The 13903-nt window shown below is 43.0% G+C and overlaps 1 protein-coding gene across 1 annotated transcript in view; it reads right to left on the reverse strand.

Moving 5' to 3' along the window:
• Nucleotides 1–13903, reverse strand: part of Csmd1 (CUB and Sushi multiple domains 1) — a 1354421-nt gene that overhangs the window by 27162 nt on the left and 1313356 nt on the right. The window contains exons 54-60 of the mRNA XM_052162855.1: nucleotides 13327–13500; nucleotides 11200–11388; nucleotides 8654–8827; nucleotides 7484–7666; nucleotides 3770–3946; nucleotides 3001–3180; nucleotides 166–339 (exon numbers count right to left, since the gene is read on the reverse strand). Of these exons, the coding sequence (XP_052018815.1) occupies nucleotides 166–339; nucleotides 3001–3180; nucleotides 3770–3946; nucleotides 7484–7666; nucleotides 8654–8827; nucleotides 11200–11388; nucleotides 13327–13500 (1251 nt within the window). The remainder of the gene's footprint in view (nucleotides 1–165; nucleotides 340–3000; nucleotides 3181–3769; nucleotides 3947–7483; nucleotides 7667–8653; nucleotides 8828–11199; nucleotides 11389–13326; nucleotides 13501–13903) is intronic.

A 13903-nucleotide genomic window follows, 5' to 3' on the forward strand; every position in this document is an offset into this window, starting at 1 on the left:
TAATGGTCACACCGGTGAATCTCTGACCCATCCCAGACTCATAGTAGCACCTGCCTTGGCCACGTGGTCTCAGGTGCTACCACAGTCACACATCACTCTGCTGCAGGGACTGCCCCCTCGAGTGTCCAGGGTCACAGGACATGTGCCACCCACCACAGGACTTACGCAGGCACTGAGGGACTTCTCCTTTCCACACTCCACGCCCTTCACAGGACAGGATGGCTGAGTGGGAGAGCTGGTAGCCATCCACACAGCTGTAGCTTATGCTGGCACCCCATCGGAAGTCAGACCCCTCCACCTTTCCATTTGGCACTGGGGGAGGTTGGTTGCATAGGACAGCTGTTGGCAAGAACAAAAAGGTCACACACCAATAGGCATGGCAACAAGGCTGGGTATGTCCCCCCACACCACCACCACCGCCACTGCCACCACCACCACCACCACCACCACGTCGATTACTGGTGGCTCTTGTCACAGCTGTGACCACAGCTTGTGTTGTAGCCCTTATCCTGGATCTTGCCATAGATCACACAACTACAACCTCTGCCACATCTCCACCACTACATAGACCACTGTGCCTACTGTCGTGGCTTCCTCCTGACCACTAATGCCTTTTAAAACAGAAATAACTACTGTCAACATTATTAATAACGAGAGAATTGTTCTCCAATTATTTCTTCCTTATCTCAGATCAAATGCATAAAGATAATAATGAAATAAAAATGCAAAGCAAGGAGGGATGAGAAGGGATCAAATCCTCTGCACTGCTCACGTTCCTTACCTTGTCATTTTATTCTTGATATTAAAAGAAAATCTAAGGGGACCTCGGTCACACGACATTGGTAAAGCCTTCAGATTTATGTTCCAGATAGTAAGACTTTCCCCTGACATCTATAATTCTATGTATTTAACAATACCATATAATTTACCTGAAGTTGTTCATACATTTATAAATAGTAATTTTCTAAAGACTTTTTAAATTGCGCACACTTTGTGTGCATGGGAGTGCATGTGTCTGAGGAGACCAGAGGTGTTGGATCCTCTGGGGCTGGAGTCACAGAAGGTTGGACGCCCTACCGTAGGTGCAGGAAAGCAAACTTGGCTCTTCTTCCAGGGGAAAGCACTGCCTTAGGCTCTGAGCCACCTCACCAGACATGATGAACAACTTTTTAAAAGCTAATTCATAATAAGTGTGGAATGACTCTTGTTAGACTTTTATTAGAGTTTCTGAGTTCAGTGCTCACTTTCTGGGATGAAGCAAAGACATAGCAGGAGCACTGGGTCATTTTGTGGTGATGGCTTATAGCTCCGCCCCCACTCCAGAGATTACAATAAAACGAGAATGTTCCCTGAAGCAACACGTGAAAACCCACTCTGAGGAGGAAATCTTCCTGGTGTGGGAATCAAGAGCACCTTGTGTGGCAGAAAGCAGAGATGGGGGACATGACTGCGAGTATTTATGCTCATGCGTGTCAGTTCATGGAGGAAGCTCATGTGGGATACACGACAGCACATGCGCTTAGCAAGTAGAAGTGGGCCCTGGTACGTACACTCAGCCTTCTGTGCATTTAGTCATTTGCTCAGTAAATGCTTTTTAAGAACTTGTCAGGGCTGAGTGGGGGAACATGTGTTTGTGCACCAGGACAGTCCCGGGAAAGTTCTCAGTGGAAATGAGATCGACACTTTGACTCAACAGGGAACAGTGCTCGAATAGTGAAGCAGAGGCCAGGAAGACTTAGAGTGGGAAGGGGGGCGATCAAGAAGGATGCTGGCACTGACTGTGAGTATGACAGGTGTTACTTAAAGGGACACAGTCAGGAGAAGCAGCCAGAGTGTGGTATCAGCAATTTCCACTATGAACCCTTGACCTGGACCTGTCTAATCCACTAGAGAGTATCATTACACGGTTGTTGGTGTCCATTACAAAGCAAGTGTGATGCTGAGTCACTGGCGAAATAAAAGAGTATGAAACATTTAGGTCAGGAAGAATGAGGGCAAGCCAATAGTATGTCCTGTTAGAGGGGGAGGAAAGAAGAGCTGTGGGCATCAAGGACTCAGGAAGCCTCACAGCAAATTCAGAAGTCCCTAAGTCCTTCAGAGACCCAGATGACATTGCCTTTCCAGAGACTTCCTCAGAGCCCCAGCTCCCACTATTATGCATTTGTTCCTAGCAGGTGAGGAAAATAGCACATGTTTATGCATGACCACCACAGCTTCCCAGCACTGGTCTTTCTCCTCTGGTCTCATTCCAGGTCAGTAAACAGGACAACTCAGTGACTGGGATGGTTCATCTTCTGATTATGGGAAGTCCTGACCATGAAGGTCCCTATATTCTGTCATGACCAGATGACCAGCTGGGGTGCCTTGTGTCTCTACATTCCTGAAAATAAACTCACCTGCATGCCAATCACATATGTACCAGGACTGCAATTAGCTTATTTATCAAGACTGCCTAAAGGTGTCCCATCCAACCATCCATTTGTGGGCGGAGACCTCAAATGGGGGTCAAATAATCCTTTCAACATGGATTTCTTAAGATGATAGGAAAACACAGATATTTATATTAAGATTCATAATGGTAGAAAAGTTACATTTATGAAGTAGCAATGAAAATAATTTCATGGTTGGGGGTCACCACAACATGAAGAACTGGATTAAAAGGTCACAGCGTTAGGATTGAGAACCACTGCTCCAGAGACACAATGAGTCACCTGGACCTTACCGTTTCCACTCAGGGATGCTATTCTTGAGGCATTCACTGTAGCCACCCATGACTCAGTTTCCCTGTCTATAAAAACTTTTAGCAATGACTCAGGAAAACTAATTGAGCAGATATTTAACCATGGGTTGAGAAGAATTCTTGGGATTCCTGGCTGCTGAAACAGCTTCGTAAGCACAAAGTGAATAAAGTCCTGTAAAGACGTCTAAACCTGTCCACAATGCCTAACAAATGGTTACACACACACACACACACACACACACACACACACACGCACACACCTTTGCAGAGGGGCCGGCTCTGATTCCATGTGCCATCTTTGGTGCAGCGGATGGTGGGTGATACTGGGGGCTCCATCAGGTAGCCAGGGTTGCACTGATAGGTCACGGTCTTGTTGAAAGTGAAGTCTGACCCAAACTGGATGCCATTGGGCACTGTGCCAGGGTCCCCACAGCTGATGACTGAGAGGTAGGTAGCAGGAAAGAACCAGAAAGATGCAAATTATCATGACAAGAACCAAACTCTGTGAGTGCTCTTCTGGGATACAGCGGGGGTGGGTGGGTGGGGGTGGGGTGGGGGGGTGGGGGGGTGGGGGGGGTGGGGGATCTGAGAGGTGACCAGCCACAGGGCACAGATTCCACTGCGCTGCTGCCAAGTAGCCATGTTTGGAATTGTTAATTGCTGCTCTATTGATAGGTGGCAGTATGGCTGTCACCCCTAGTCATGCCTGATCAGGATACACCCATAGATATGGACAAGAATAAAGTAGCTTATTTCTTTTTTAAACTGTGTGGTGTCGAGCCAGAGAAGCTGAACCTTTCTCCACAGTTCCTCCTTCATTATATAGCCTAACTGTCCATACTTTCATTGTCTAAATGAATGACACAGAATCTTAAAGCATCTAAGAAAACAGGACATCACATCCAACTCATGTTATACTTTCTCCTGAATGGTTTTTAAAGATTCAATAGATTTGGAAATTCCACTATCTCCCTCAACTGGTGGGCTTCTAGCCCCTCCACCCCCACCTCCAACTGAGCAGGTACTGACTTGTACAGTCAGGGGCTGTGCCTGTCCACGTCCCGTTGGCTGTGCAGTGCCGAGTCATGAGGCCCGAGGTCTTGTAGCCTTCCCAGCAGGCATAGATGACAGAGCTGGAGAAGAGGATCCCATCACTGCTAAGGATCATCCCGTTGGTCGGGGTGCCAGGGTTTCCACAGGACACGGCTGTCAGGAAGCAGAGAGAGTAGCCCACAAGGGAGTAAGCCAGGGCTGAAGCTTAAAACTGGGGAGTCCGATGAGGGTGGGTTCCTTACAGGAACGTGGGAGTATTTGTATGGGATCAATTCAGCCGTTGTCTTACCTGTCCCTCAAATTTATTTGTGATTTAGTCACAAAACTTAAAACGATGCTTTCACATTTCTGATCAAAATATGATGTAAAACATGGAAAACCCAAAGCTTTGCTACTCGAAGCTTGACATACTTTTAAGCAAGGTAGAATTATCATGAACATTAAAAAGTATTATACGGTATTAGAGTCCAAGCATATCTTCCTTCATAGCATTCTTTATTTGTGGGAAATATGGAAAAATAAGGCCATATGTTATGTCCCCAGGAGAGTTCACTTGGGATGTGGAGAATAGCTCAGAAATGTAAATGAATATACCTATTGGAATGTGGTCTCCCACATGTTATGAAATCAACCCACACATGAATAATTGATTGACACAGGCTTTCATTTTGCATCGCTCTCACGAGTGTCTTATTGAACCCTACAGGCACTGAGACTTCGGTTAATGATGCTCAGTGCACCTGGCAGGACTCTCATCCACTGCGTGCACCTTAGCCAGCATGCAGCAGAGGCATAGCCGTCTCCTGGGTCAGACCATAATGGTGGCCTCAGTGTTTAATATTCTGTCATATTTATTTGAGACATTTATCAGAATAATTGTGTTTTTACCCCAACCCTGTTACACTGAAATGTCAGAGGAGACAATTAAGTCATGAGACAACTACTGGGTACTAGTAAGGAGACTACAGCATGAAACTCCCTGACAGTGGTCGTCATATTTGAAAATATTCTTGCAAATTTAATTGTTCCACTTTCAAAGCTAGTTCTGATAATGAAGAAAGATGCATTTCTCACAGAATGCAGAAGAAAGCTGTCAATTCTTATTTCATGTAGAATATACTCCTAAGCTAGAGTTGAGTTGATTCTTTTTTGTAAAACAAATACAAAGCACTCATATCAGTACCCATGTAGTCGTAACTAATCAATAATAATAATAATAATCATTCAATATGCATTTGCTTAGCATCTGAAAAGTCATAGCTACTGTGTAATTGTGCTGATAGAAAGTTTCCCTCTCACTCTCTACTTCTCCCCCTCTCTCCTTCCCTCCCTCCCTCCCTCCGCCCCCCTCTCTCTCTCAAAAAAAAGTGATTATACATAGTATAAACCAGAACATACAAAATCAACCAAGGATGATAGCGCCATTCCTATCTGATCATATTATCTAAAAATAATCTGTGTATACATCTTTCTAAATCACCAATGCAGGACCAAATAAATCAACTAACTGATTAATGAGGCTAGTCAAGATTATTTCTAACCTGACCTAACTGGCTCTTCTCAATAAACTAAAAACCTTACATCTCCATGGGAGATAGGAATGAATTGTAAAAGGAACTCACAAGCCATGAAAGAAAAGGAAGAAAAGCTTTTAAGATGTTCATAAAGACAAAATGATTTATAGACCTTTGATATTTTAATATTACATACCTTTAATACCTATAGACTAGTTGATTGATGAGAGTTTATCTTGTAAGCAAATATTTATTAATGAGTTTCTACCATAATGTCACTATCTGAACATTGAGACATTGCACTTTAAATATTACATTTTATAAAGTAAGACTTAAAATGCGATTTTTTCTTTTCTATTTAATAATAAGAAACACATCCATTGCTTGTCATACCAGTGGGATGCAGATAGAAGGCAGTGTCAGCCTATGTTTTTTGGAGTGATATTGGTAACAAGACAGAAGGGGCTGTGATACTAAAGAAAATAGGTTCTATCTGTAGTTACTAAAAAGCAAAGATACTTTGTAAATTATAAGGTAAGACTTCAGGATAGTCTATATTTCCAAGTTTCATTCTCTGTTTAAAGTGGAAAATGCATCTTCTGCTTCAGATCTTGTTCATGTGACTATTTTGCTAAATGCAACTTTGTCTTACTTAATTTACAGCAAGATGTAACTTAACTAATTATGAACATTTTCTTGCTTAATATTAGGGGAGTCCACCCAGGATGTTGTATTAGATAGATGGCAGTTGTACTGTACTGAACTGCCTTTTTTTAAATTTAATTTATACAAACAATGGATTCAAACTCTACACATAATATAATCAACTATAAAGGAGATTAGATAAGACCATCCCAGTTGTTGTAATATGAGGAAGGTCTCATGTTCTGGCTATTAATGGTAATGGCAAGACAGCTTGTAGTTCATGTTACTTCCATCAATACCACATTTTTATTGTGTTGGTTGACTTTAGATTCTATCCAAATTATGAGAAGGTGATACAAGATTTGCATAGTGCAACTTAAGTCACGTGACATACTTATTGTGAAGCAACTTCCTGAGTGAGGGTCTTGGAAGCATTTGCTAATGAGAGTGTGGTTAAAAGACCAATTGCCAGCCAAAGCCTAGATAACAGGAATCTACAGGTATAGCAGGTATGTAATATTAAAATATCAAAGGTCTATAAATCATTTTGTCTTTATGAACATCTTAAAAGCTTTTCTTCCTTTTCTTTCATGGCTTGTGAATTCTTTACAATTCATTCCCATTTCCCATGGGGATGTAAGGTTTTTAGTTGATTGAGAAGAGCCAATTACATCAGGTTAGAAATAATCTTGAGTAGGGAACTCGTGCCGGGAGCCTTGCTTAACACTTCTGGAGATTTAGTCCCCAGTGGGGATAATGTAAGAGTTTTTCAAGTATTCCAAATTATATAGAAAAAAATTTATTCACATAAAAAATATACCAGGATAATCTTTTGAGGCCTCAAACCTGAGATGTTGGCTTATATTAAAGGGATATCTTCTAGTTAAGGGGATATCTGCCTACATTCTGATGCTGTTTTCCGAACTTTGAGCACATCCTTATCAAACACATCTAAGTTTATCATTGCCTAAGGCAGACTTTGCAGATGGGCCTGGTACGATAAAGGATTCTTGGTGTCCTCTGGTGACAGTTGGATCATCCCTATCTCTTACCGGAGGTAGATGTATTCATTCCAAAATGTCACACAGATTAGAACCCTAGATTGCTTTGTAGCTGCTCTGCATGATGGCACTGGCAGAGTAGAAGCTGTGGGAACTGAAGTACTCTCAGCCCATAGAGGTCCTTTCTGATTGGCTTGCTTCTCCTCATGGCCTCTCAGCCTCCTTCCTTCACCTCCAGAATCCATACAAGGCATCCGTTATAGCCTAGCATTGGATTAGAAACTCACTTTTGTGTGATGAACATTTAAATGGTAAGAGCTAGTGTAACAAGTCCTTGGAACAGTCTGGGCTTCTCTAGGGTTCACTCATAACTTTTGCTGATGCTCTTAAAACTTTTGGGAGAAGGGTTCAAATGTATGAGTAGTAAAAGCGTCTAGAGATCCCTCAGACTGGCCCAAGCCACTCCAGGATGAGCGAGTGGTGTAAAGACTTGGGAGGGCATAGTTTGGAGGGATAGCTGAATCACTCACCCTCACACACGGGCTGCACTCCTGACCAGGACCCATTCACCAGGCATGTGCGCTCTGCAGAGCCCCGCAGCTGGTGGCCCATCTCACAGGAGAAGCGCAAAAGACTCTTTGTCTTAAACTCATCCCCAAGACGAGACCCATGGGCTGGGGTTCCTGGATCACCACAAAATCCAGGACTATTTCCTGCATAGAACAAAACACAGGGATTACCTGACTTGTTTAAATAGAGTTGTTTTGTGTAAAACTTCAAAAGCTATCAAAGGCTTCTTAAATATGTCTTGAACATGGGCTCTGCTTTCTCAGCACTTTGGCATCTGGAAAACAAAATGTTTCTCTTTGTCATACTTCCTCACATGGAAGAAACTTAAGGCATTGTTTCTCTGTCATTAGAGTAAAAATATGGCTAATGAGGAAATAGGATTCTTTGTGGAGAAGTGAAATACTGAGATATGATCTCAGCAGCATCCCAGGACAGTGATGTGAGCAGTCAGAGAGAAGTGTGGCTCAGTTGTACCAGTGACACAGGGACATCAAGGTGTGTGTTCTTCACAGCTATATCTAGAGTTACTAAGCGTTACATCTTCCTTAAAGACCACTCATAGAAAAATTAATATCATAAAAGGGATGAAGGAGACTACTGATACTAGAGGTGAAAATGTGGGAAACAGAGTGAAAACCTTTATTCAACCAAGGCAAGCAAGGGCTCCAGCAGGGCAACCAGAAATCTCTGGAGAAGAAAACGGTGAGAAATGTGAGGATGGGGTAGGTGATGCTGCTGATTCATAGGACAAGAACCAGAGGTAATGACAGAGATGCTGAAGAAAATTTCAGCATGGCTTAGTGAAAGGGATGGGGATGAAATGATTGTGATCTAGGTGGTAGGGACCAGTAATCATGGTGAGGATAATACTGTATGTGATGTGAACCTGTGAGGCACTAATGGTGCTAAGGATGACCATAGGGGTGGTCTATGTAATGGGGACCAGGGATGATGGTGAAGATGATGTTGATCTATGTGATAAGGGATAAAGGGTGAGGGAAAGATGTCAATGCTGGTGACCACTATGGTGGGGGCCAGAGACGATGGTGATCATCTATATCAGTGGTGTCTTTTGAATCATTTCAAACTTGAGTGTAGTTGTCTAATATCCTGAGCATGGGGCTCCTCACCCGAACAGTGGGGAAGGGAGCCACTCCAGTGACTGTCTTCTTGGCAGACTCTTGTGCTGTTGCCTGTGAGGGTCTGGCCCCCTTTGCAGGAGTACTGAACTGTGGCTCCATATGTAAACGATTCTCCAGTCAGGACAGCATTAGCAGGGACCCCAGGATGCCCACATGATATAGCTGAAGATAAAATTAGAATAAATGAGAATATATGTTTTGCATAGTAAGGAACCCATACAGATCCCCCAAGCATTACCCATTAAGGAATAGGATTTAACTATGTCTTCTATAAGTAAGAAATGGCTGTTTCTAGATGGTACTTCCCATATTTGGTTACTGACGAAAGGAAAGGTTGTGGGGATGTATTTCTTTTCTTTCTTTCTTTTTTAATGTAGAGAGCTTTGCTTAAAGTTGGAATTTACATGTCAGCCTTCGAGGAGGAAACCAGCTGCCCGACTTCATCTGTCTGTCTCTAATTGTATTCCATATGAGCAGAATGGGCATTTTTTTCAAGTGAAAAGCCATATGAATCCATCAGAACTGTTTTCATTACTTTATCTGTTAATACGATAATCATACACTCTGCTAGGAGACAAGATTATATTAAATTTACTTAATTAAGCTCATCTGTCTAGGAAAACCAGTCTAGTGAGTATTCTTATAGTGGGATGTGATCTAAAATCTGTAAGTAAAAATAACAAATAAAAAATAAACTGACTCACCTCCAACATAGTCTAAAATATCATCTGAGCGTTTTCCTTCACATCCTTAAAATGGTACCAGTCCAAGTTCACAATCTATTGTAAACATTCTTCAAAGAGACAAGCTCTAAGATCCAGATGAATAGGGGACTGAGTACTGAAAGCTCTGTCTCCATTTCTTCCTCATGAATTACCAAACATAGGTAGGGACAGATTCACTACAATGCTTCATGTGAATGACTAGCTAAATGGAAGCTGCCAGGTACTTATTCAATATTTAAGACCAACTACTTGTGAGCACTAACAATTCAGGAGTGATGTGGACCAGAGAGGAGGATCTAGAGCTGGAAGGCAGAACCCTCCCCTGGGTCACATTGGCCCTCATTATCACTGTGGCATTAGCATACATTCAGTGCATACCTATGGTTCATCTGGAGTCCTAAAAGGAAGCCAATTAGACCCGAAAGCCAGTGTTGGGTACAAGACCAGTTTTGGGTGAAATAAGAGAACAAAAGGAAAACAATCCAAGACAAAAAAAAAAAAAAAATAGCAGCACAAAGAGGAGGCTGAACCTCCATGGAGCATGGGAAGTTCTCCTCTGGGGCCTCCTTCCCTGTTGTGAAGGACAACATTCCTGTTGTTAAGGACAACAAATGGAACAATGAGGGGTGGGGCCAGCCAGTCAAGGGACCAGAATTTGTTAAATCCCCCAGTCTACAGATTAAAACACAGTAGCATCAGTACAAAGGCTGATGGGAACCTCCCAGGAACAGGAGAGAATAGTGCAAAAGGGAAGGAGCAAAGACAAGACAGCTAAGTTCCCTGGAAGATGCTCCAGTGGAGAGCTGAGGAAAGCCAGTTGCAGGCGGGCTGACTGAAGAGACCTGCACAGTCAGTGTCTTTCTCTGTGGAAGCTAACCATAGCATCAAAGTTAGAATGTAAGGTTGCATAGGGCTTGAGAAGGGAACTCCCTTGAAGTAGCAGTGCATGAAAAACTTCCCATATTTATCACAACTGAAAGGGACACAGGGCATTCCGTAGTGTGGAAGCTCCTGCCAGTGCTACCTCTCCCCTGTGAATTACTAAGGTGGCACTTTCATTTTAAGGACTGCTTTGCTTCCTCCTGACTTAAGAAGCTCAAAGACAGTGATATTTTCTAAATGTATAGATAAAATTTGGAATATAATTCTTTGTGTATGTGTGTGTGTGTGTGTGCTATAGAACTCTCTGATTTTGTTTTGATTTTGTAAGGAAAAAAACCTTACAGTTTAGGGATATGTGTAGACTGATACATCCTTTCTAGTCTTCTAAATTAAAGAGACAACAAATTCTTTGGGGCCTTGGTGGTCATTTAGGTCTCCATCTGAGCTCATGTAAAGTTTGTCTAATGCTGTCTGCATCTTGTGGCCACTGTTGGTCCAGTTGGAAGGGCCAGGTCAGCCAAGTCCATTCTCTCTGGCAATCCCCCCTTCCCAGTCATGGATGCTGGGTGAAACCATCAGAGCCTAGATTAATACTTCTAGAAGTGCAAAGAATAAGGGTGGGGCACAAAGACACTGAGATTTATGGCAGCCATAATGGAAGGTAAAGTGTAAGCTACGTCGCTGCTAAAGCAGGCGGACAGGTGGCCATACAGAGCAGAGGTAAGGGTTCCTTACTTCCCATCTTAAACACATTTAAGTTATATTTGATACTTTCTCATGGACACATCATAATGACAGGTAGAAACAGCAATAGGAGAGGGAAAAGAAGCTAAAATGTTGTGTTTACTTGACTATGAGGAAATACATTTCTGTTGCTGGTATTTCCTGTGACTCTGGGTCAAGCAGCATGGGAGAAACCTTACTCACCCAGACACTTGGGTAAGGAGCGGTCCCACAAGCCATTTGCCATGCAGGTCAGGGCAGAAGATCCCAGCAGGTAGAACCCCTTCTTGCAGTGATACATCACACTTGTCCCATACTCGAAACTCTCTGGAAAGTTCTGTTGCCCATGGCGAACTGCATTTTCCACAAATCCAGGATCTGAACAGTTTACCACTAGAAATGAAACATATATATAAAGCTTTCCCCCCAGCTATAATGAAAAATAAAGCTATGAAACTTGTATGAGTAGGGCAATGGTAGATAGTCATATTAAGCAAATTAAATGAGTCTCAGAAGGATAAATATGTTTCCTCTCATTTGAAGTCCCTAGATTCAATATGAGTACATAAAATACATATGAATATATGACAAGGAAATATGTATGAGACTGTCCAGAGGACAAAGGAATTAAGAGAGGGCAGAGCTCAAGGGGTGGAGCTTGAGGAAATACGCCCAACATATAGAGTTATGTGAAAATGTCTTTATGTAAGCAGTATCTTGTACAATGAGTATGCAATGAATTAAAAAAACAAAAAGCTATAAGTTACAAAGGAAACAAACAAACAAACAAAAAACCCTAGGCCAAAGTATAAAAGAAAGTAAATTCTAAATCAATTTTGACAGTTCACGAAGGGAGAAGATAATCTGGGTGCCTCCTTGTGAATTCCTGCTCCCCCTATGGACTGTACTTATACTTTGTTATAGACATATGAAGCCTCAGATTGGCTACCACCATCATTTTGAAGTTATGGGGCCAATGTACTATTTCCTAAAAATAGGCTTCTTATACATGAATTCCAATTCATTCTTCTCATTAAGTTCCTATATTCTAAAAATTATGAAACAAAGCTTGCTCATGCTAGTTTGAATATTTTTGTTTAAGTACAGAGTTTGAGAACAGGGGCACACTTGATATTCAACCATACCCACTTGCACATATTCATGTGTGTCCCTAAAGGAATACTGCTGTCAATACACCCTGGATGCAGCTGAAGATGGCAGTTTTTCCATCAACACTTCATGGAAATGTAGGTTGGACCACCTCTGATGGGAACCCTTCTGCCTCAGGAGGAGAGGGGAAGGCAGTCTCAGCAGTGCAGGACACGCTCTGGTTATGCTGAATGACCTCCATTAGCCCAAAGGCCCATGGGCACCTTGGGAGGAATTAGCAGCAGGCATCCTCAGGTGCAGAATAGAAAATGGCCTGATTTCCTCGCACTTCCCCTACCTGCCAGTGAGTGGGACAGCTGCCACAGAGCACCCTCTCCAGATAGTTCTGGCTCAGAAAAGCGCTGTGCACAGAATCCATCATCAGTTCTGAAAGCTAAAGGCAAATCCATTCCTGTGTTATATGCGGTTGATTCCTGTGTTGGGATGGGGGAAAGCTCACACAGAGGTGGGGTTCATCAAGCCCCCTTCCGCACAATGGAACGGCTCTCTGAATTTCATGAAACTCGTGAGTTTATGAATTAGAGCTTTGGTTTCCTTAAGCTACATAGATGTTTAGGGATCTGAGAGGTTATTTTGTGAAGCCCCACTACATACTGCTTCTATTACCAAGTTGTAAACCAAACTTTAATCTGGCAGGGATGACCCAGTCACAGGCAATCAAATGAACCTAAAATATGGTTTGCAAAACCTGGGACAAACAGCTGTACCGCAGGTCAGTGCTTGGTATGGCAAGCTCAATTCAAGATGAAATAAGTGGTCCCTTGAACAAACATGCACCATCTCCATATGCCCCGAGCAGACAAAGGGCAATTAGAGGATCCTCTGATCTGTAGGGTACCCATGGCATATGCTGAACTGACTTAGGAGAGTCTTCAGGGCTTGTGCTATACAGAACACTCTCTTAGTGTGACCTATGCTGATGTACAACAATCTGTAACCCTGAGCTTTATAGAACACTTTGTGAGCAAGGTACTGACTTTCAAAAGCAGCATCTGGCATGGTTCAGGTCCTGTGTGTGTGTGTGTGAGTGTGTGTGTGTGTGTGTGTTTGTGTTTGTGTGAGTGTGTGTGTGTGTCTGTGTGTGTGTGTGTCTTGTGTGTGTAAGCTTTTCACTTTGTCTGTACTTTAGGACAAAATAGTCCCTTCCCACACATCTCCTACCTCGACAGATGGGCAAGGGGCTGCTCCACTGGCCGTTGCTCCTACATTGGGCTCTCGAGGCTCCCTGAAGCAGGTAGCCCGTATGGCAGGTGAAATTCACAAGGTCATTCAAGTTGAACTCGGTGCCATTGGTAAGGCCATGGGCAGGGTTCCCAGGGTGTCCACATGTGATGGCTGTGGGAACAAGGTCTTTATCACTGTCCGCATTAAACGGGGCACCACTCCCACCGGGAGACACTGGGAACAAACTGGCCAACGTGAAAAGGGCATGAATAGAAGGGTTTCCTAGAGACATTGAGGATGCTGCTCTGGTTTGGAAGATCTGGGAGGTGGAACAATATGTCGAATTATAGCCCTTTGTTGTAACTGTGGGAAGTGACTTCCACCAGAAGACCTGGTTTCTTTCACCTCAGGACTGGCAATGTTTCCTCAAACCAGGTGAATGGCAACTGACATGGCAACAGAGCAGCTAAAGACAAGTTAGATCTTTTGTTTATCAAGGATTTGGAACATTTCCTATTTGGTGAACACCAGCTGATACCCTGAGGCTTTTACTTGGAATTAATTTGAGGATTTA

The sequence above is a fragment of the Apodemus sylvaticus genome, chromosome 18 (assembly GCF_947179515.1).
Source record: "Apodemus sylvaticus chromosome 18, mApoSyl1.1, whole genome shotgun sequence".
Lineage (NCBI taxonomy): Eukaryota > Metazoa > Chordata > Mammalia > Rodentia > Muridae > Apodemus > Apodemus sylvaticus.